Source organism: Hyla sarda, unplaced genomic scaffold (assembly GCF_029499605.1).
Source record: "Hyla sarda isolate aHylSar1 unplaced genomic scaffold, aHylSar1.hap1 scaffold_342, whole genome shotgun sequence".
NCBI lineage: Eukaryota > Metazoa > Chordata > Amphibia > Anura > Hylidae > Hyla > Hyla sarda.
This window is the reverse complement of record NW_026610175.1, coordinates 114,642-137,830: the sequence shown is the minus strand read 5'-3', so window position 1 is coordinate 137,830 and position 23,189 is coordinate 114,642. Positions and strand designations below refer to the sequence as shown.

At 45.4% G+C, this 23,189-nt stretch overlaps 1 protein-coding gene across 1 annotated transcript in view; it reads right to left on the bottom strand.

Annotated features, from left to right (window-relative positions):
• VPS13D (vacuolar protein sorting 13 homolog D) overlaps positions 1-23,189 on the bottom strand; it is a 194,635-nt gene that overhangs the window by 161,949 nt on the left and 9,497 nt on the right. Inside the window, exons 2-6 of the mRNA XM_056553621.1 lie at positions 15,390-15,541; positions 14,019-14,096; positions 9,172-9,362; positions 7,102-7,182; positions 2,274-2,390 (exon numbers count right to left, since the gene is read on the bottom strand). Of these exons, the coding sequence (XP_056409596.1) occupies positions 2,274-2,390; positions 7,102-7,182; positions 9,172-9,362; positions 14,019-14,096; positions 15,390-15,486 (564 nt within the window). The 5' untranslated portion in view covers positions 15,487-15,541. The remainder of the gene's footprint in view (positions 1-2,273; positions 2,391-7,101; positions 7,183-9,171; positions 9,363-14,018; positions 14,097-15,389; positions 15,542-23,189) is intronic.

Sequence of the window (23,189 nt, the reverse complement as noted above, 5' to 3'; positions counted from 1 at the left end):
CGCCCCCGCACCATCTCACTAATAGTGATCATACACCACACATAACATACCGCCCCCGCACCACCTCACTAATAGTGATCATACATGAACATAACCTACCGCCCCCCACCACCTCACTAATAGTGATCATACACCACTCGTAACATACCGCCCCTGCACCATCTCACTAATAGTGATCATACACCACACATAACATACCGCCCCCGCACCATCTCACTAATAGTGATCATACATGAACATAACCTACCACCCCTGCACCATCTCACTAATAGTGATCATACACCACACATAACATACCGCCCCTGCACCATCTCACTAATAGTGATCATACACCACACATAACATACCGCCCCCAACCCACCTCACTAATAGTAATCATACACCACACATAACATACCGCCCCTGCACCATCTCACTAATAGTGATCATACACCACACATAACATACCGCCCCGCACCATCTCACTAATAGTGATCATACACGAACATAACCTACCGCCCCCGCACAATCTCACTAATAGTGATCATACACCACACATAACATACCGCCCCCGCACCAACTCACTAATAGTGATCATACGCGAACATAACCTACCGCCCCCGCACCACCTCACTAATAGTGATCATACACGAACATAACCTACCCCCCCCGCACCACCTCACTAATAGTGATCATACACCACACATAACATACCGCCCCCGCACCACCTCACTAATAGTGATCATACACCACACATAACTTACCGCCCCCACACCACCTCACTAATAGTGATCATACACGAACATAACCTACCCCCCCGCACCACCTCACTAATAGTGATCATACACGAACATAACCTACCCCCCCGCACCACCTCACTAATAGTGATCATACACCACTCATAACATACCGCCCCGCACCATCTCACTAATAGTGATCATACACGAACATAACATACCGCCCCCGCACCACCTCACTAATAGTGATCATACACCACACATAACATACCGCCCCCGCACCACCTCACTAATAGTGATCATACACCACACATAACCTACCCCCCCGCACCACCTCACTAATAGTGATCATACGCGAACATAACCTACCGCCCCCGCACCACCTCACTAATAGTGATCATACACCGAACATAACCTACCCCCCCGCACCACCTCACTAATAGTGATCATACACCACACATAACCTACCCCCCCGCACCACCTCACTAATAGTGATCATACACGAACATAACCTACCGCCCCCGCACCACCTCACTTATAGTGATCATACACCACTCGTAACATACCGCCCCTGCACCATCTCACTAATAGTGATCATACACCACACATAACATACCGCCCCCGCACCACCTCACTAATAGTGATCATACACCACACATAACCTACCCCCCCGCACCACCTCACTAATAGTGATCATACACCACTCGTAACATACCGCCCCCGCACCATCTCACTAATAGTGATCATACACCACACATAACATACCGCCCCCGCACCACCTCACTAATAGTGATCATACACGAACATAACATACCGCCCCGCACCATCTCACTAATAGTGATCAAACACCACACATAACATACCGCCCCTGCACCATCTCACTAATAGTGATCATACACCACACATAACATACCGCCCCCGCACCACCTCACTAATAGTGATCATACACCACACATAACATACCGCCCCCGCACCACCTCACTAATAGTGATCATACACGAACATAACCTACCGCCCCCGCACCACCTCACTAATAGTGATCATACACGAACATAACCTACCGCCCCCGCACCACCTCACTAATAGTGATCATACACGAACATAACATACCGCCCCCGCACCACCTCACTAATAGTGATCATACACCACACATAACCTACCGCCCCGCACCACCTCACTAATAGTGATCATACACCACACATAACCTACCCCCCCCCCCCGCACTAAGCGGACCCTCCACAAGTATCTAACTATTAGAGTTATAAAGGAGAAGACTGTAAACTCCAGGAAGATGGAAGTGAATGTGACTTTATTCTAAGCCTTGATGTTTGAATTGGAATAAAGCCACATTCCCTTTCATCTTACTGGAGTTTACAGTCTTCTCCTTTATACCTCTGAAGTGTCTCCCGTGACCTGGGATTGCGGCCGTTTGCACCCACCTTCTACCTCTATGACAGAGAGTGCAGCTCCTTATCCCTTGTTTAACTATTAGAGGTATCTAACTATTAGAGGTATCTAACTATTAGAGGTATCTAAGCGCACCCACGTCTCCCTTACCGGCTCACGACTGGCATTTTGCACCGAAACATTTTTGATGCAAACTCCAAATGCAAATGGATGTTTGGGGTCGCTGACGCCGTCTTCAAACCTCACATGGACATCCTGGATCTTCAGCTGTAATGTCAGAAAGGAAAGCGAAAGTTACTGCAGAAGAGAACCCTGGAGGTCACCAGGTCACATGACACAATAATGAACCTCATCCTGATTTATTTCCTAATATTGGTCCTAATAGTGGTCAGAGCTTCAAATTCCCTGTATAGACATAATCACTAACACTCCAGAAGTCACCACTAGGGGGAGCTCATTACCTGTTCTCTATACATTCAGCTCAGTGTGATCTGCAGTCACCACTAGGGGGAGCTCATTACCTGTTCTCTATACATTCAGCTCAGTGTGATCTGCTGTCACCACTAGGGGGAGCTCATTACCTGTTCTGTATACATTCAGCTCAGTGTAATCTGCTGTCACCACTAGGGGGAGCACATTACCTGTTCTCTATACATTCAGCTCAGTGTGATCTGCAGTCACCACTAGGGGGAGCTCATTACCTGTTCTGTATACATTCAGCTCAGTGTGATCTGTAGTCACCACTAGGGGGAGCTCATTACCTGTTCTCTATACATTCAGCTCAGTGTGATCTGCAGTCACCACTAGGGGGAGCTCATTACCTGTTCTCTATACATTCAGCTCAGTGTGATCTGCAGTCACCACTAGGGGGAGCTCATTACCTGTTCTCTATACATTCAGCTCAGTGTGATCTGCAGTCACCACTAGGGGGAGCTCATTACCTGTTCTCTATACATTCAGCTCAGTGTGATCTGCAGTCACCACTAGGGGGAGCTCATTACCTGTTCTCTATACATTCAGCTCAGTGTGATCTGCTGTCACCACTAGGGGGAGCTCATTACCTGTTCTGTATACATTCAGCTCAGTGTGATCTGCAGTCACCACTAGGGGGAGCTCATTACCTGTTCTCTATACATTCAGCTCAGTGTGATCTGCTGTCACCACTAGGGGGAGCTCATTACCTGTTCTCTATACATTCAGCTCAGTGTGATCTGCAGTCACCACTAGGGGGAGCTCATTACCTGTTCTGTATACATTCAGCTCAGTGTGATCTGCAGTCACCACTAGGGGGAGCTCATTACCTGTTCTCTATACATTCAGCTCAGTGTGATCTGCAGTCACCACTAGGGGGAGCTCATTACCTGTTCTGTATACATTCAGCTCAGTGTGATCTGCAGTTACCACTAGGGGGAGCTCATTACCTGTTCTCTATACATTCAGCTCAGTGTGATCTGCAGTCACCACTAGGGGGAGCACATTACCTGTTCTCTATACATTCAGCTCAGTGTGATCTGCAGTCACCACTAGGGGGAGCTCATTACCTGTTCTGTATACATTCAGCTCAGTGTAATCTGCTGTCACCACTAGGGGGAGCTCATTACCTGTTCTCTATACATTCAGCTCAGTGTGATCTGCAGTCACCACTAGGGGGAGCTCATTACCTGTTCTCTATACATGTAGCTCAGTGTGATCTGCAGTCACCACTAGGGGGAGCTCATTACCTGCTCTGTATACATTCAGCTCAGTGTGATCTGCAAACACCACTAGGGGGAGCTCATTACCTGTTCTGTATACATTCAGCTCAGTGTGATCTGCAGTCACCACTAGGGGGAGCTCATTACCTGTTCTGTATACATTCAGCTCAGTGTGATCTGCAATCACCACTAGGTGGAGCTCATTACCTGTTCTGTATACATTCAGCTCAGTGTGATCTGCAGTCACCACTAGGGGGAGCACATTACCTGTTCTCTATACATTCAGATCAGTGTGATCTGCAGTCACCACTAGGGGGAGCTCATTACCTGTTCTCTATACATTCAGCTCAGTGTGATCTGCAGTCACCACTAGGGGGAGCTCATTACCTGTTCTGTATACATTCAGCTCAGTGTGATCTGCAGTCACCACTAGGGGGAGCTCATTACCTGTTCTGTATACATTCAGCTCAGTGTAACCTGCTGTCACCACTAGGGGGAGCTCATTACCTGTTCTCTATACATTCAGCTCAGTGTGATCTGGAGTCACCACTAGGGGGAGCTCATTACCTGTTCTGTATACATTCAGCTCAGTGTGATCTGCAGTCACCACTAGGGGGAGCACATTACCTGTTCTCTATACATTCAGCTCAGTGTGATCTGCAGTCACCACTAGGGGGAGCTCATTACCTGTTCTCTATACATTCAGCTCAGTGTGATCTGCAGTCACCACTAGGGGGAGCTCATTACCTGTTCTCTATACATTCAGCTCAGTGTGATCTGCTGTCACCACTAGGGGGAGCTCATTACCTGTTCTCTATACATTCAGCTCAGTGTGATCTGCTGTCACCACTAGGGGGAGCACATTACCTGTTCTCTATACATGTAGCTCAGTGTGATCTGCAGTCACCACTAGGGGGAGCTCATTACCTGTTCTGTATACATTCAGCTCAGTGTGATCTGCAGTCACCACTAGGGGGAGCTCATTACCTGTTCTGTATACATTCAGCTCAGTGTGATCTGCAGTCACCACTAGGGGGAGCTCATTACCTGTTCTCTATACATTCAGCTCAGTGTGATCTGCAGTCACCACTAGGGGGAGCTCATTACCTGTTCTGTATACATTCAGCTCAGTGTGATCTGCAGTCACCACTAGGGGGAGCTCATTACCTGTTCTCTATACATTCAGCTCAGTGTGATCTGCAGTCACCACTAGGGGGAGCACATTACCTGTTCTCTATCCATTCAGCTCAGTGTGATCTGCAGTCACCACTAGGTGGAGCTCATTACCTGTTCTGTATACATTCAGCTCAGTGTGATCTGCAGTCACCACTAGGGGGAGCACATTACCTGTTCTCTATACATTCAGATCAGTGTGATCTGCAGTCACCACTAGGGGGAGCTCATTACCTGTTCTCTATACATTCAGCTCAGTGTGATCTGCAGTCACCACTAGGGGGAGCTCATTACCTGTTCTCTATACATTCAGCTCAGTGTGATCTGCAGTCACCACTAGGGGGAGCACATTACCTGTTCTGTATACATTCAGCTCAGTGTGATCTGCAGTCACCACTAGGGGGAGCTCATTACCTGTTCTCTATACATTCAGCTCAGTGTGATCTGCAGTCACCACTAGGGGGAGCTCATTACCTGTTCTGTTTACATTCAGCTCAGTGTGATCTGCAGTCACCACTAGGGAGAGCTCATTACCTGTTCTCTATACATCCAGCTCAGTGTGATCTGCAGTCACCACTAGGGGGAGCACATTACCTGTTCTGTATACATTCAGCTCAGTGTGATCTGCAGTCACCACTAGGGGGAGCTCATTACCTGTTCTGTTTACATTCAGCTCAGTGTGATCTGCAGTCACCACTAGGGGGAGCTCATTACCTGTTCTCTATACATCCAGCTCAGTGTGATCTGCAGTCACCACTAGGGGGAGCACATTACCTGTTCTCTATACATTCAGCTCAGTGTGATCTGCAGTCACCACTAGGGGGAGCTCATTACCTGTTCTCTATACATTCAGCTCAGTGTGATCTGTAGTCACCACTAGGGGGAGCTCATTACCTGTTCTGTATACATTCAGCTCAGTGTGATCTGCAGTCACCACTAGGGGGAGCACATTACCTGTTCTCTATACATTCAGCTCAGTGTGATCTGCTGTCACCACTAGGGGGAGCACATTACCTGTTCTCTATACATTCAGCTCAGTGTGATCTGCAGTCACCACTAGGGGGAGCTCATTACCTGTTCTCTATACATTCAGCTCAGTGTGATCTGTAGTCAACACTAGGGGGAGCACATTACCTGTTCTCTATACATTCAGCTCAGTGTGATCTGCAGTCACCACTAGGGGGAGCTCATTACCTGTTCTCTATACATTCAGCTCAGTGTGATCTGCAGTCACCACTAGGGGGAGCACATTACCTGTTCTGTATACATTCAGCTCAGTGTGATCTGCAGTCACCACTAGGGGGAGCTCATTACCTGTTCTCTATCCATTCAGCTCAGTGTGATCTGCAGTCACCACTAGGGGGAGCTCATTACCTGTTCTCTATGCATTCAGCTCAGTGTGATCTGCAGTCACCACTAGGGGGAGCTCATTACCTGTTCTGTATACATTCAGCTCAGTGTGATCTGCAGTCACCACTAGGGGGAGCTCATTACCTGTTCTCTATACATTCAGCTCAGTGTGATCTGCAGTCACCACTAGGGGGAGCACATTACCTGTTCTGTATACATTCAGCTCAGTGTGATCTGCAGTCACCACTAGGGGGAGCTCATTACCTGTTCTCTATCCATTCAGCTCAGTGTGATCTGCAGTCACCACTAGGGGGAGCTCATTACCTGTTCTCTATACATTCAGCTCAGTGTGATCTGCAGTCACCACTAGGGGGAGCACATTACCTGTTCTGTATACATTCAGCTCAGTGTGATCTGCAGTCACCACTAGGGGGAGCTCATTACCTGTTCTGTATACATTCAGCTCAGTGTGATCTGCAGTCACCACTAGGGGGAGCTCATTACCTGTTCTGTATACATTCAGCTCAGTGTGATCTGCAGTCACCACTAGGGGGAGCTCATTACCTGTTCTCTATACATTCAGCTCAGTGTGATCTGCAGTCACCACTAGGGGGAGCACATTACCTGTTCTGTATACATTCAGCTCAGTGTGATCTGCTGTCACCACTAGGGGGAGCTCTCTATACATTCCCTCATGGTGGACGCAGTCACTAACATAACATAAAGGTATAAAACAACATAAAACACAGAGATTTTCTTACCTCTATGTTGTCTACGATCCTGGTGATAATGGAGGCGGTGACCGAATACCAGTACGACTCCCCCTTCTGTTCCTGTTCACTCTGGAGCAGAGAAAATGGGAGGAGGGTCACAAAGCTGGAGCCCCCAAAACTGAGGATCGATAGGAGGTACCCCACATGAACACATTATATCACTAGGATGATTGGTGGGGGGTCCTCTATCTGGACACATATCACTAGGATGATTGGTGGGGTCGTCTATCTGGACACATATCACTAGGATGATTGGTGGGGTCCTCTATCTGGACACATATCACTAGGATGATTGGTGGGGGGGGGTCCTCTATCTGGACACATATCACTAGGATGATTGGTGGGGGGTCCTCTATCTGGACACATATCACTAGGATGATTGGTGGGGGTCCTCTATCTGGACACATATCACTAGGATGATTGGTGGGGGGTCCTCTATCTGGACACATTATATCACTAGGATGATTGGTGGGGTCCTCTATCTGGACACATATCACTAGGATGATTGGTGGGGTCGTCTATCTGGACACATATCACTAGGATGATTGGTGGGGTCCTCTATCTGGACACATATCACTAGGATGATTGGTGGGGTCGTCTATCTGGACACATATCACTAGGATGATTGGTGGGGTCCTCTATCTGGACACATATCACTAGGATGATTGGTGGGGTCCTCTATCTGGACACATTATATCACTAGGATGATTGGTGGGGGTCCTCTATCTGGACACATATCACTAGGATGATTGGTGGGAGTCCTCTATCTGGACACATATCACTAGGATGATTGGTTGGGGGGGGGGTCCTCTATCTGGACACATTATATCACTAGGATGATTGGTGGGGGGGGGTCCTCTATCTGGACACATTATATCACTAGGATGATTGGTGGGGGGGGTCCTCTATCTGGACACATTATATCACTAGGATGATTGGTGGGGGTCCTCTATTTGGACACATATCACTAGGATGATTGGTGGGGGGGGGGGGTCCTCTATCTGGACACATTATATCACTAGGATTATTGGTGGGGGTCCTCTATCTGGACACATATCACTAGGGGGTCCTCCATTTGTACGCACATTTTCCTACCTTATAGTATATTACTTAGATGTCTCTGAAGCCCCCATTGATTGTGATGTTGGGGGGTGGAGAGCTGAGAGGTAATAGTTGGTCCCAGTCCTGGAGATCATGGGGGAGGTCCCAGCGGTCAGACCCCCCCCGTGACAGGGGATAAGTTCTTAAAGCGTAACTGTCCCCAAGAATATGCTTGTGAAGCTGCGCACACAGTGCAATAGGGCTTCATATTCTTTGCGTTCCTTTATAAATAACTTCCACTGTTATATACTAATAAAAACGGTTTTATAATTGCTCCGTCAGTAAGGCAACAGTCAGAGAGGCGGAGCCTGGAGTCCACTCTGCTCTGGACCTCTCTCTGCTGATTGACAGACGGCACGGGCAGGAGAGCTACACGCGGCCACCGCCGGCAGGAGAGCTACACAGGGCCGCCGCCGGCAGGAGAGCTACACAGGGCCGCCGCCGGCAGGAGAGCTACACAGGGCCGCCGCCGGCAGGAGAGCTACACACGGCCGCCGCCGGCAGGAGAGACACGGACGGAGGCGGCAGGAGAGCTACACACAGCCGGCAGGAGAGCTACACAGGGCCGCCGGCGGCAGGAGAGCTACACAGGGCCTCCGCCGGCAGGAGAGCTACACAGGGCCGCCGCCGGCAGGAGAGCTACACAGGGCCGCCGCCGGCAGGAGAGCTACACAGGGCCGCCGCCGGCAGGAGAGCCCTGTGTGCTAATCAGCTGACTGTTACCTGACTGCAGGAGCAATTATAAAACTGTTTTTATTAGTATATAACAGCGGAAGTTATTGATAAAGGTACGCCAAGAATATGTTTGTGAACCCTAGTGCACTGTGTGTGCAGCATTAAAAGCATATTCTTGGGGACATCTGCACTTTAACAGCTGGAGTACCACTTTAAACTCTATAGCAGACCAGAGTGACCAGCGCGCGGACTTATTATGGGATGTAGAAGCTCCGGGCGTACCTTCCACTTCTCCTCCAGCGCTCTCAGCAGCGCCCTCTTCTGTGCGCCCTCCAATAACTTCTCTTTCACTTCATCAAAGTCTTCTTGTTCGTCCGGAGATCCGACCAGGTGAAGCTGTGAGATGGAGATCACCCAAGGATCCAAATGTGGCCGATAAAACGGGATCTGGATCCTGATCTTCCCAATAAAACCTAGAAAAAAGTCTGAGCCGTCACTTACTGAGCAGAACAGCAGGATGAGGTCACCATGGTTACCAGGCTGCTTTATCACAGCTTAAAGTGGAACTCTAATGGTATTATTATTAAAAATTTGTGGCAATTACGTGGCCAGAGACTAAAGCGATCAGGAGACGTATTTGCCTGAATCCTCAAGGACGTCCATGGTGAAATGGTTCAGGTCACATGATACAGAACGGGAGAGAATACGCTAAGCGTTCCCCGCTGATCACCAAGAACTTAAATGATCACTACGCCCGCTCTCTTCCGCCCGCTCTCCTTGTAAAGTGCAGTCAGGTGTGTACAGACCCATAGAAGTCTATGGGGGTCCTGAACCCCCACACAGTGCACGCTCTGCTTCTCATAGAGACACCTCCAGGAATGAGCGGACAGAAGGCTCTGCGGTCACAATTATGTCCTTTATTTTACTAATCAATGGGGGTCTCAGTAACCAAACCCCAAAAATGCTGACTACAAAGTCCATGCTGGGGGTTCACTTTCCAAGCAGCCGACTGCTTCTGTATGGAGCCGGACGTCTGACAGCAGCAAACTCAGCCACAGGCCCCGCAGGAGTAGCCACCGGCCCCGCAGGAGTAGCCACAGGGCCCGCAGGAGTAGCCACAGGGCCCGCAGGAGTAGCCACAGGCCCTACAGAAGAATCGAGAACACAGAGGAAAGGAGCACTCCATTTACAGTCCTCCTGCTTTGTTAAAGGATTACTCAAGCCAAAGTTATCTCCAGGTAGACGGCATGCGCTCTACTAATTTCTATGGGAAATGAACTAAGCGTGTGATGTCTGCAGCACCCGCTCCCCACTCTGCACCAGGTCCTGTCCCAGAGACAGGGGATAAGTTAATTTTTGCCATAGTTCTCCATTTACACAGACAAATGCATAAAACTACAAGCAACAGTGTGTGTGCAGCCTCCTGTAAGTAACGTCTTATCCTAGCAGTGTGTGCAGTCTCCTGTAAGTAACATATTAACCCAGTAGTGTGTGAGCAGTTTCTTGTAAGCCACACCTTATTCTAGCAGTGCATGTGCAGCCTCCTCTAAGTAACATCTTATCCTAGTAGTGTGTGTGCAGCCTCCTGTAAGTAAAATTTAATCCTAGTAGTGTGTGTGAAGCCTCCTGTAAGTAACATCTTATCCTAGTAGTGTGTGTGCTGCCTCCTGTAAGTAACATCTTATCCTAGTAGTGTGTGTGCTGCCTCCTGTAAGTAACATCTTATCCTAGTAGTGTGTGTGCAGCCTCCTCTAAGTAACATCTTATCCTAGTAGTGTGTGTGCAGCCTCCTGTAAGTAACATCTTATCCTAGTAGTGTGTGTGCAGCCTCCTGTAAGTAACATCTTATCCTAGTAGGGTGTGTGCAGCCTCCTGTAAGTAACATCTTATCCTAGTAGTGTGTGTGCAGCCTCCTGTAAGTAACATCTTATCCTAGTAGTGTGTGTACAGCCTCCTGTAAGTAACATCTTATCCTAGTAGTGTGTGTACAGCCTCCTGTAAGTAACATCTTATCCTAGTAGTGTGTGTACAGCCTCCTGTAAGTAACATCTTATCCTAGTAGTGTGTGTGCAGCCTCCTGTAAGTAGCATCTTATCCTAGTAGTGTGTGTGCAGCCTCCTGTAAGTAACATCTTATCCTAGTAGTGTGTGTGCAGCCTCCTGTAAGTAACATCTTATCCTAGTAGTGTGTGTGTGCAGCCTCCTGTAAGTAACATCTTATCCTAGTAGTGTGTGTGCAGCCTCCTGTAAGTAACATCTTATCCTAGTAGTGTGTGTGCAGCCTCCTGTAATTAACATCTTATCCTAGTAGTGTGTGTGCAGCCTCCTGTAAGTAGCATCTTATCCTAGTAGTGTGTGTGCAGCCTCCTGTAAGTGAAATTTAATCCTAGTAGTGTGTGTGAAGCCTCCTGTAAGTAACATCTGATCCTAGTAGTGTGTGTGCAGCCTCCTGTAAGTAACATCTTATCCTAGTAGTGTGTATGCAGCCTCCTGTAAGTAACATCTTATCCTAGTAGTGTGTGTGCAGCCTCCTGTAATTAACATCTTATCCTAGTAGTGTGTGTGCAGCCTCCTGTAAGTAACATCTTATCCTAGTAGTGTGTGTGTGAAGCCTCCTGTAAGTAACATCTTATCCTAGTAGTGTGTGTGTGCAGCCTCCTGTAAGTAACATCTTATCCTAGTAGTGTGTGTGCAGCCTCCTGTAAGTAACATCTTATCCTAGTAGTGTGTGTGCAGCCTCCTGTAATTAACATCTTATCCTAGTAGTGTGTGTGTGCAGCCTCCTGTAAGTAACATATTAACCCAGTAGTGTGTGAGCAGGTTCTTGTAAGCGACACCTTATTCTAGCAGTGCGTGTGCAGCCTCCTCTAAGTAACATCTTATCCTAGTAGTGTGTGTGCAGCCTCCTGTAAGTAACATCTTATCCTAGTAGTGTGTGTGCAGCCTCCTGTAAGTAACATCTTATCCTAGTAGTGTGTGTGCAACCTCCTGTAAGTAACATCTTATCCTAGTAGTGTGTGTGCAGCCTCCTGTAAGTAACATCTTATCCTAGTAGTGTGTGTGCAGCCTCCTGTAAGTAACATCTTATCCTAGTAGTGTGTGTGCAGCCTCCTGTAAGTAACATCTTATCCTAGTAGTGTGTGCAGCCTCCTGTAAGTAACATCTTATCCTAGTAGTATGTGTGCAGCCTCCTGTAGGTAACATCTTATCCTAGTAGTGTGTGTACAGCCTCCTGTAAGTAACATCTTATCCTAGTAGTGTGTGTGCAGCCTCCTGTAAGTAAAATTTTATCCTAGTAGTGTGTGTGCAGCCTCCTGTAAGTAACATCTTATCCTAGTAGTGTGTGTGTGCAGCCTCCTGTAAGTAACATATTAACCCAGTATTGTGTGAGCAGTTTCTTGTAAGCGACACCTTATTCTAACAGTGCGTGTGCAGCCTCCTCTAAGTAACATCTTATCCTAGTAGTGTGTGTGCAGCCTCCTGTAAGTAACATCTTATCCTAGTAGTGTGTGTGCAGCCTCCTGTAAGTTACATCTTATCCTAGTAGTGTGTGTGCAGCCTCCTGTAAGTAACATCTTATCCTAGTAGTGTGTGTGCAGCCTCCTCTAAGTAACATCTTATCCTAGTAGTGTGTGTGCAGCCTCCTGTAAGTAACATCTTATCCTAGTAGTGTGTGTGCAGCCTCCTGTAAGTAGCATCTTATCCTAGTAGTGTGTGTGCAGCCTCCTGTAAGTAACATCTTTTCCTAGTAGTGTGTGTGCAGCCTCCTGTAAGTAACATCTTATCCTAGTAGTGTGTGTGCAGCCTCCTGTAAGTAACATCTTATCCTAGTAGTGTGTGTGCAGCCTCCTGTAAGTAACATCTTATCCTAGTAGTGTGTGTGAAGCCTCCTGTAAGTAGCATCTTATCCTAATAGTGTGTGTGCAGCCTCCTGTAAGTAACATCTTATCCTAGTAGTGTGTGTGCAGCCTCCTGTAAGTAACATCTTATCCTAGTAGTGTGTGTGCAGCCTCCTGTAAGTAACATCTTATCCTAGTAGTGTGTGTGCAGCCTCCTGTAAGTAACATCTTATCCTAGTAGTGTGTGTGCAGCCTCCTGTAAGTAACATCTTATCCTAGTAGTGTGTGTGCAGCCTCCTGTAAGTAACATCTTATCCTAGTAGTGTGTGTGCAGCCTCCTGTAAGTAACATCTTTTCCTAGTAGTGTGTGTGCAGCCTCCTGTAAGTAACATCTTATCCTAGTAGTGTGTGTGCAGCCTCCTGTAAGTAACATCTTATCCTAGTAGTGTGTGTGCAGCCTCCTGTAAGTAACATCTTATCCTAGTAGTGTGTGTGCAGCCTCCTGTAAGTAACATCTTATCCTAGTAGTGCGTGTGCAGCCTCCTGTAAGTAACATCTTATCCTAGTAGTGTGTGTGCAGCCTCCTGTAAGTAACATCTTATCCTAGTAGTGTGTGTGCAGCCTCCTGTAAGTAACATCTTATCCTAGTAGTGTGTGTGCAGCCTCCTGTAAGTAACATCTTATCCTAGTAGTGTGTGTGCAGCCTCCTGTAAGTAACATCTTATCCTAGTAGTGTGTGTGCAGCCTCCTGTAAGTAACATCTTATCCTAGTAGTGTGTGTGCAGCCTCCTGTAAGTAACATCTTATCCTAGTAGTGTGTGTGTGTGAAGCCTCCTGTAAGTAACATCTTATCCTAGTAGTGTGTGTACAGCCTCCTGTAAGTAACATCTTATCCTAGTAGTGTGTGTGCAGCCTCCTGTAAGTAACATCTTATCCTAGTAGTGTGTGTGCAGCCTCCTGTAATTAACATCTTATCCTAGTAGTGTGTGTGCAGCCTCCTGTAAGTAACATCTTATCCTAGTAGTGTGTGTGCAGCCTCCTGTAAGTAACATCTTATCCTAGTAGTGTGTGTGCAGCCTCCTGTAAGTAACATCTTATCCTAGTAGTGTGTGTGCAGCCTCCTGTAAGTAACATCTTATCCTAGTAGTGTGTGTGCAGCCTCCTGTAAGTAGCATCTTATCCTAATAGTGTGTGTGCAGCCTCCTGTAAGAGTCCCAGGAGAATCTCATCCTGTGTATGGAGTCATATGTCTTGTATGGTCACAAAACATCGGTCACTTTTCCCACAATACCTGCTTTTACTTCAAACGGTAACTCCAGCTCCTTCAGTGCATCTTTCTTTAATGGCAGGTTTTCCAGTTCCACCGCACCTATAAACACATGAAGAAGGGTTATGTAACAGACCTAAAGATGTCTCTGCGTTATGCTTCTCGCATTCTTGTGTAACCCGTCTAGTCTAACTCAGCACAGCACCTGGTTAGACCAGCAAAGTGATCGCTCCATAGACATGAAACAAATCACACAGATACAAGAGGACAGATCAGGCACAGAATAACTGCCCTGTACTTGTTCTGCTGTACAGCGTAAAGACGTATAGTTATACGGTGTATAAGCGTACCTTGTATAGATGAATTATATAATATAGTATAATAATATAATAGCATAATAATAATATAGTACAATAGTATAATATAGTTTAAAAGGGTATTCCAGGAAAATACTTTTTTTTATATATCAACTGGCTCCAGAAAGTTAAACAGATTTTGTAAATTACTTCTATAAAAAAATCTTAATCCTTCCAATAATTAATTATCAGCTGCTGAAGTTGAGTTGTTCTTTTCTGTCTGACAACAGTGCTCTCTGCTGACATCTCTGCTTGTCTCGGGAACTGCACAGAGTAGAAGAGGTTTGCTATGGGGATTTGCTTCATCTCTGGACAGTTCCTGAAACACGTGTCATCAGAGAGCACTTAGAAAAGAACAACTCAACTTCAGCAGCCCTTAAGTACTGAAAGGATTAAGATTTTTTTTAACAGAAGTAAATGACAAATCTGTTTAACTTTCTGGAGCCAGTTGATGTATAAAAAAAGTTTTTTTCCTGGATAACCCCTTTAATAATACAATAATCCTATTGTATAATGCAGCAGAGGTGAAGGACTCCCCTCCCCGATCCAGACTGCAGATGGCTCGGCAGGCATGATTACATATAAATAAACCCAGAGTGCCCCTTTACATTCACTCAGATGCTTCCATTGTACATGAATGGGGTGTAGGAGCATTTAGTACACTGCCTGCAAACAGCCAGGGTGACATGGGAATGGGGTTTATGGTAATGGCCTCTGCCCCGATCCACAGACGGGCGGGGAGAGTGATCCACGGATGCAGACAAGATGGTGTCCCCACTTATAAGCCTCAGGCACCAGAGCAGTATGAACACAGCCTTAAAGGGGGTATCACCACTCTCCTGTAGTGGCTCCCCGATCTAGCAAATAGAAGAGGCGCCCACAGACTTTGGCTGTCCGGACAATAGCTGTAGGCACCCTGGTTGGGAAATACTGTTCTATCCCATAGCATGTCTAGGCTCCTCCTCTCAGCTGAGTGACAGCTCCACCTTCCAATCAGGAGACCACTAGAGCTCCCCTCCCCACAGCAGATTGACATTACCTTTCAGCAAAGCAACGGACAGCTGGTCAGTGTTCAGGTTGTTGACATATTTGCCCAGGTAGGTGTTCAGCACCCAGGCCACCAGGCCCTCCAACATGGCTGCTGCAGGGGGGGGGGGGGAGCGGCCCCAATCACACAATCATACTGCACACCTACAAAGGAAAGGAAACCGATGAGAAAAAACATGAAAATCACAAAAACAATAAAACTCTCCTATTCCAGACAAAAACGGGAAATACAATCATCTGATGAATCTAATGGGTTAAATCCAGACTGTTCTCCAGAAGATCTCTGCTGGCTGTCTACGAATGAGAATGCTCAAAATCCCGAGGACACAGAATAGGAGACCACCATCGGGAGACCGATCCAAAACATCTGCGCCGCTCACTAAAACGGAGGCAGTCGGCACCAGAGACTGAAGACGGAAACGCTGATCATAAAGGGGAATTCTTACCTATACCGGGCGGTTACCACTGGCAGAGCCGCAGGCCACCAATGGAACGGAGGCGGTCAACACAAAAATACTGGAGGGACACCCCGCCAAATACTGGAGGGACACCCCGCCAAATACTGGAGGGACACCCCGCCAAATACTGGAGGGACACCCCGCCAAATACTGGAGGGACACCCCGCCAAATACTGAGAATACGCTAAATTGGTCACCATGGATAACACCAGACACTTTTGATATCAGGGCCTCTGTGTGAACAATTCTTAGTGTATGTGGATTGGTGCAGAACATTAGACTGGGCGTCGCCTTTAGGATGAAGATTTTTATGGTTTCCACAGAGATGTCTGCACCGCGTTCCCCGATCATGCAGATTTTCTGTGGTACATTAAGTGAATAGGAAGAAGATTCAAGGAGTTTACAGTCGCCTATTAAATGTTTCCACTGAAGTCAATGAGAAAATCCACAACAATCTGCAGCTTCTCCGCAACACAGGACTGGTTACTGCCATGTGGGATGAGATGGGTAGGTAAGAGACGAGACGGGACGGGGAAGGTAAGAGAAGAGACGAGACGGGGAAGGTAAGAGAAGAGACGGGACGGGGAAGGTAAGAGAAGAGACGGGACGGGGAAGGTAAGAGAAGAGACGGGACGGGGAAGGTAAGAGAAGAGAAGGGACGGGGAAGGTAAGAGAAGAGAAGAGACGGGAAAGGTAAGAGAAGAGAAGAGACGGGAAAGGTAAGAGAAGAGACGGGAAAGGTAAGAGAAGAGAAGAGAAGGGGAAGGTAAGAGAAGAGAAGGGACGGGAAAGGTAAGAGAAGAGAAGGGACGGGAAAGGTAAGAGAAGGGACGGGAAAGGTAAGAGAAGGGACGGGAAAGGTAAGAGAAGGGACGGGGAAGGTAAGAGAAGAGAAGGGGAAGGTAAGAGAAGGGACGGGGAAGGTAAGAGAAGAGAAGGGGAAGGTAAGAGAAGAGATGAGACGGGACGGGAAAGGTAAGAGAAGAGACGGGACGGGGAAGGTAAGAGAAGAGAAGAGACGGGGAAGGTAAGAGAAGAGACGGGGAAGGTAAGAGAAGGGACGGGACGGGGAAGGTAAGAGAAGAGAAGAGACGGGGAAGGTAAGAGAAGGGACGGGTAAGGTAAGAGAAGAGAAGGGAAAGGTAAGAGAAGAGAAGGGGAAGGTAAGAGAAGAGAAGAGACGGGGAAGGTAAGAGAAGGGACAGGGAAGGTAAGAGAAGAGAAGAGACGGGAAAGGTAAGAGAAGAGAAGGGGAAGGTAAGAGAAGAGAAGGGGAAGGTAAGAGAAGAGATGGGACGGGGAAGGTAAGAGAAGAGAAGGGACGGGAAAGGTAAGAGAAGAGAAGGGGAAGGTAAGAGAAGAGACGGGACGGGGAAGGTAAGAGAAGAGACGGGACGGGGAAGGTAAGAGAAGAGACGGGACGGGGAAGGTAAGAGAAGAGACGGGACGGGAAAGGTAAGAGAAGAGAAGAGACGGGACGGGGAAGGTAAGAGAAGAGAAGAGACGGGACGGGGAAGGTAAGAGAAGTGAAGGGACGGGGAAGGTAAGAGAAGAGACGGGACGGGACGGAGAAGGTAAGAGAAGAGACGGGACGGGACGGGGAAGGTAAGAGAAGAGACGGGACGGGAAAGGTAAGAGAAGAGAAGAGACGGGACGGGGAAGGTAAGAAGATAAGAGACGGGACGGGGAAGGTAAGAAGAGAAGAGACGGGACGGGGAAGGTAAGAAGAGAAGAGAAGGGACGGGGAAGGTAAGAAGAGAAGAGACGGGACGGGAAAGGTAAGAAGAGAAGAGACGGGACGGGAAAGGTAAGAGAAGAGAAGAGACGGGGAAGGTAAGAGAAGAGAAGAGACGGGACGGGACGGGGAAGGTAAGAGAAGAGACGGGGAAGGTAAGAGAAGAGACGGGGAAGGTAAGAGAAGAGACGGGACGAGGAAGGTAAGAGAAGAGACGGGACAGGAAGGTAAGAGAAGAGAAGAGACGGGACGGGGAAGGCAAGAGAAGAGCCGGGAAAGGTAAGAGAAGAGAAGAGACGGGGAAGGTAAGCGAAGAGACGGGGAAGGTAAGCGAAGAGACGGGGAAGGTAAGCGAAGAGACGGGGAAGGTAAGCGAAGAGACGGGGAAGGTAAGCGAAGAGACGGGGAAGGTAAGCGAAGAGACGGGGAAGGTAAGCGAAGAGACGGGGAAGGTAAGAGAAGAGACGGGGAAGGTAAGAGAAGAGACGGGGAAGGTAAGAGAAGAGACGGGGAAGGTAAGAGAAGAGACGGGGAAGGTAAGAGAAGAGACGGGGAAGGTAAGGGAAGAGACGGGACGGGGAAGGTAAGAGAAGAGACGGGACGGGGAAGGTAAGAGAAGAGACGGGACGGGGAAGGTAAGAGAAGAGACGGGACGGGGAAGGTAAGAGAAGAGACGGGACGGGGAAGGTAAGAGAAGGGACGGGGAAGGTAAGAGAAGGGACGGGACAGGGAAGGTAAGAGAAGGGACGGGACAGGGAAGGTAAGAGAAGGGACGGGACAGGGAAGGTAAGAGAAGAGACGGGACGAGGAAGGTAAGAGAAGAGACGGGACGAGGAAGGTAAGAGAAGAGACGGGACGGGGAAGGTAAGGGAAGAGACGGGGAATGTAAGAGAAGAGCCGGGGAATGTAAGAGAAGAGAAGAGCCGGGGAAGGTAAGAGACGGGACAAAACAGAAAGAGAAGGGACGGGACGAAGCAGGTAAGAGAAGAGACGGGACGAGGCAGAAAAGAGAAGAGACGGGACGAGGCAGAAAAGAGAAGAGACGGGACGAGGCAGGAAAGAGAAGAGACGGGAGGAGGCAGGAAGAGAAGAGACGGGAGGAGGCAGGAAGAGAAGAGACGGGAGGAGGCAGGAAGAGAAAAGACGGGACGAGGCAGGAAAGAGAAGAGACGGGAGGAGGCAGGAAGAGAAGAGACGGGAGGAGGCAGGAAGAGAAGAGACGGGAGGAGGCAGGAAAGAGAAGAGACAGGACGAGGCAGGAAAGAGAAGAGACGGGAGGAGGCAGGAAGAGAAGAGACGGGAGGAGGCAGGAAGAGAAGAGACGGGAGGAGGCAGGAAGAGAAGAGACGGGAGGAGGCAGGAAGAGAAGAGACGGGAGGAGGCAGGAAGAGAAGAGACGGGAGGAGGCAGGAAGAGAAAAGACGGGACGAGGCAGGAAAGAGAAGAGACGGGACGAGGCAGGAAAGAGAAGAGACGGGACGAGGCAGGAAAGAGAAGAGACGGGACGAGGCAGGAAAGAGAAGAGACGGGACGAGGCAGGAAAGAGAAGAGACGGGACGAGGCAGGAAAGAGAAGAGACGGGACGAGGCAGGAAAGAGAAGAGACGGGACGAAACAGGAAGAGAAGAGACGGGACGAAACAGGAAGAGAAGAGACGGGACGAAACAGGAAGAGATGAGACGGGACGAAACAGGAAGAGAAGAGACGAAACAGGAAGAGAAGAGACGGGACGAAACAGGAAGAGAAGAGACGGGACGAAACAGGAAGAGAAGGGATGAAACAGGAAGAGAAGAGACACTACAGTTAACGCCTCCTGTATAATAATAATGATAATAATAATAATAGTAAGGACACTACAGTCTACTCCTCCTGTATAATAATAATGATAATAATAATAATAGTAAGGACACTACAGTCTACTCCTCCTGTATAATAATAATAATAATAGACAGGACACTACAGTGCACTCCTCCTGTATAATAATAATAATAGACAGGACACTACAGTCTACTCCTCCTGTATAATAATAATAATAATAATAATAATAATAGACAGGACACTACAGTCTACTCCTCCTGTATAATAATAATAATAATAATAATAATAATAATAGACAGGACACTACAGTTAACGCCTCCTGTATAATAATAATGATAATAATAATAATAATAGACAGGACACTACAGTCTACTCCTCCTGTATAATAATAATAATAATAGACAGGACACTACAGTCTACTCCTCCTGTATAACAATAATAATAATAATAATAATAGACAGGACACTACAGTGCACTCCTCCTGTATAATAATAATAATAGACAGGACACTACAGTCTACTCCTCCTGTATAATAATAATAATAATAATAGACAGGACACTACAGTCTACTCCTCCTGTATAATAATAATAATAATAATAGACAGGACACTACAGTCTACTCCTCCTGTATAATAATAATAATAATAATAATAGACAGGACACTACAGTCTACTCCTCCTGTATAATAATAATAATAGACAGGACACTACAGTCTACTCCTCCTGTATAATAATAATAATAGACAGGACACTACAGTCTACTCCTCCTGTATAATAATAATAATAATAATAATAATAATAATACACAGGACACTACAGTCTACTCCTCCTGTATAATAATAATAATAGACAGGACACTACAGTCTACTCCTCCTGTATAATAATAATAGTAATAGACAGGACACTACAGTCTACTCCTCCTGTATAATAATAATAATAATAATAATAATAATAATAATAGACAGGACACTACAGTCTACTCCTCCTGTATAATAATAAAAGTAATAGACAGGACACTACAGTCTACTCCTGTATAATAATAATAATGATAGACAGGACACTACAGTGCACTCCTCCTGTATAATAATAATAATAATAGACAGGACACTACAGTCTACTCCTCCTGTATAATAATAATAATAATAATAGACAGGACACTACAGTCTACTCCTCCTGTATAATAATAATAATAATGATAATAGACAGGACACTACAGTCTACTCCTCCTGTATAATAATAATAATAATAGACAGGACACTACAGTCTACTCCTCCTGTATAATAATAATAATAGACAGGACACTACAGTCTACTCCTCCTGTATAATAATAATAATATTAATAATAGACAGGACACTACAGTCTACTCCTCCTGTATAATAATAATAATAGACAGGACACTACAGTCTACTCCTCCTGTATAATAATAATAATAATAATAATAATAGACAGGACACTACAGTCTACTCCTCCTGTATAATAATAATAATAGACAGGACACTACAGTCTACTCCTCCTGTATAATAATAATAATAGACAGGACACTACAGTCTACTCCTCCTGTATAATAATAATAATAGACAGGACACTACAGTCTAATCCTCCTGTATAATAATAATAATAGACAGGACACTACAGTCTACTCCTCCTGTATAATAATAATAATAATAATAATAGACAGGACACTACAGTCTTCTCCTCCTGTATAATAATAATAATAATAGACAGGACACTACAGTCTACTCCTCCTGTATAATAATAATAATAGATAGGACACTACAGTCTACTCCTCCTGTATAATAATAATAATAATAATAGACAGGACACTACAGTCTACTCCTCCTGAATAATAATAATAATAATAATAATAATTAAAATAGACAGGACACTACAGTCTACTCATCCTGTATAATAATAATAATAATAATAATAATAGATAGGACACTACAGTCTACTCCTCCTGTATAATAATAATAATAATAATAATAATAATAATAATAATAATAGATAGGACACTACAGTCTACTCCTCCTGTATAATAATAATAATAGACAGGACACTACAGTCTACTCCTCCTGTATAATAATAATAATAGACAGGACACTACAGTCTACTCCTCCTGTATAATAATAATAATAGACAGGACACTACAGTCTACTCCTCCTATATAATAATAATAATAATAGACAGGACACTACAGTCTACTCCTCCTGTATAATAATAATAATAATAGACAGGACACTACAGTCTACTCCTCCTGTATAATAATAATAATAGACAGGACACTACAGTCTACTCCTCCTGTATAATAATAATAATAATAGACAGGACACTACAGTCTACTCCTCCTGTATAATAATAATAATAATAATAATAGACAGGACACTACAGTCTACTCCTCCTGTATAATAATAATAATAGACAGGACACTACAGTCTACTCCTCCTGTATAATAATAATAATAGACAGGACACTACAGTCTACTCCTCCTGTATAATAATAATAATAGACAGGACACTACAGTCTACTCCTCCTGTATAATAATAATAATAATAATAATAGACAGGACACTACAGTCTACTCCTCCTGTATAATAATAATAATAATAATAATAATATACAGGACACTACAGTCTACTCCTCCTGTATAATAATAATAATAATAATAATAATATTATTAATAGACAGGACACTACAGTCTACTCCTCCTGTATAATAATAATAATAGACAGGACACTATAGTCTACTCCTCCTGTATAATAATAATAATAGACAGGACACTATAGTCTACTCCTCCTGTATAATAATAATAATAGACAGGACACTACAGTCTACTCCTCCTGTATAATAATAATAATAGATAGGACACTACAGTCTACTCCTCCTGTATAATAATAATAATAGTCCGGACACTACAGTCTACTCCTCCTGTATAATAATAATAATAATAATAATAATAATAATAGACAGGACACTACAGTCTACTCCTTCTGTATAATAATAATAATAGACAGGACACTACAGTCTACTCCTCCTGTATAATAATAATAATAGACAGGACACTACAGTCTACTCCTCCTGTATAATAATAATAATAGATAGGACACTACAGTCTACTCCTCCTGTATAATAATAATAATAATAATAATAGACAGGACACTACAGTCTACTCCTCCTGTATAATAATAATAATAGTCCGGACACTACAGTCTACTCCTCCTGTATAATAATAATAATAATAATAATAATAATAGACAGGACACTACAGTCTACTCCTCCTGTATAATAATAATAATAATAATAATAAACAGGACACTACAGTCTACTCCTCCTGTATAATAATAATAATAATAATAAACAGGACACTACAGTCTACTCCTCCTGTATAATAATAATAATAGACAGGACACTACAGTCTACTCCTCCTGTATAATAATAATAATAAACAGGACACTACAGTCTACTCCTCCTGTATAATAATAATAATAGACAGGACACTACAGTCTACTCCTCCTGTATAATAATAATAGACAGGACACTACAGTCTACTCCTCCTGTATAATAATAATAGACAGGACACTACAGTCTACTCCTCCTGTATAATAATAATAATAATAATAATAATAATAATAATAGACAGGACACTACAGTCTACTCCTCCTGTATAATAATAATAATAAACAGGACACTACAGTCTACTCCTCCTGTATAATAATAATAATAGACAGGACACTACAGTCTACTCCTCCTGTATAATAATAATAGACAGGACACTACAGTCTACTC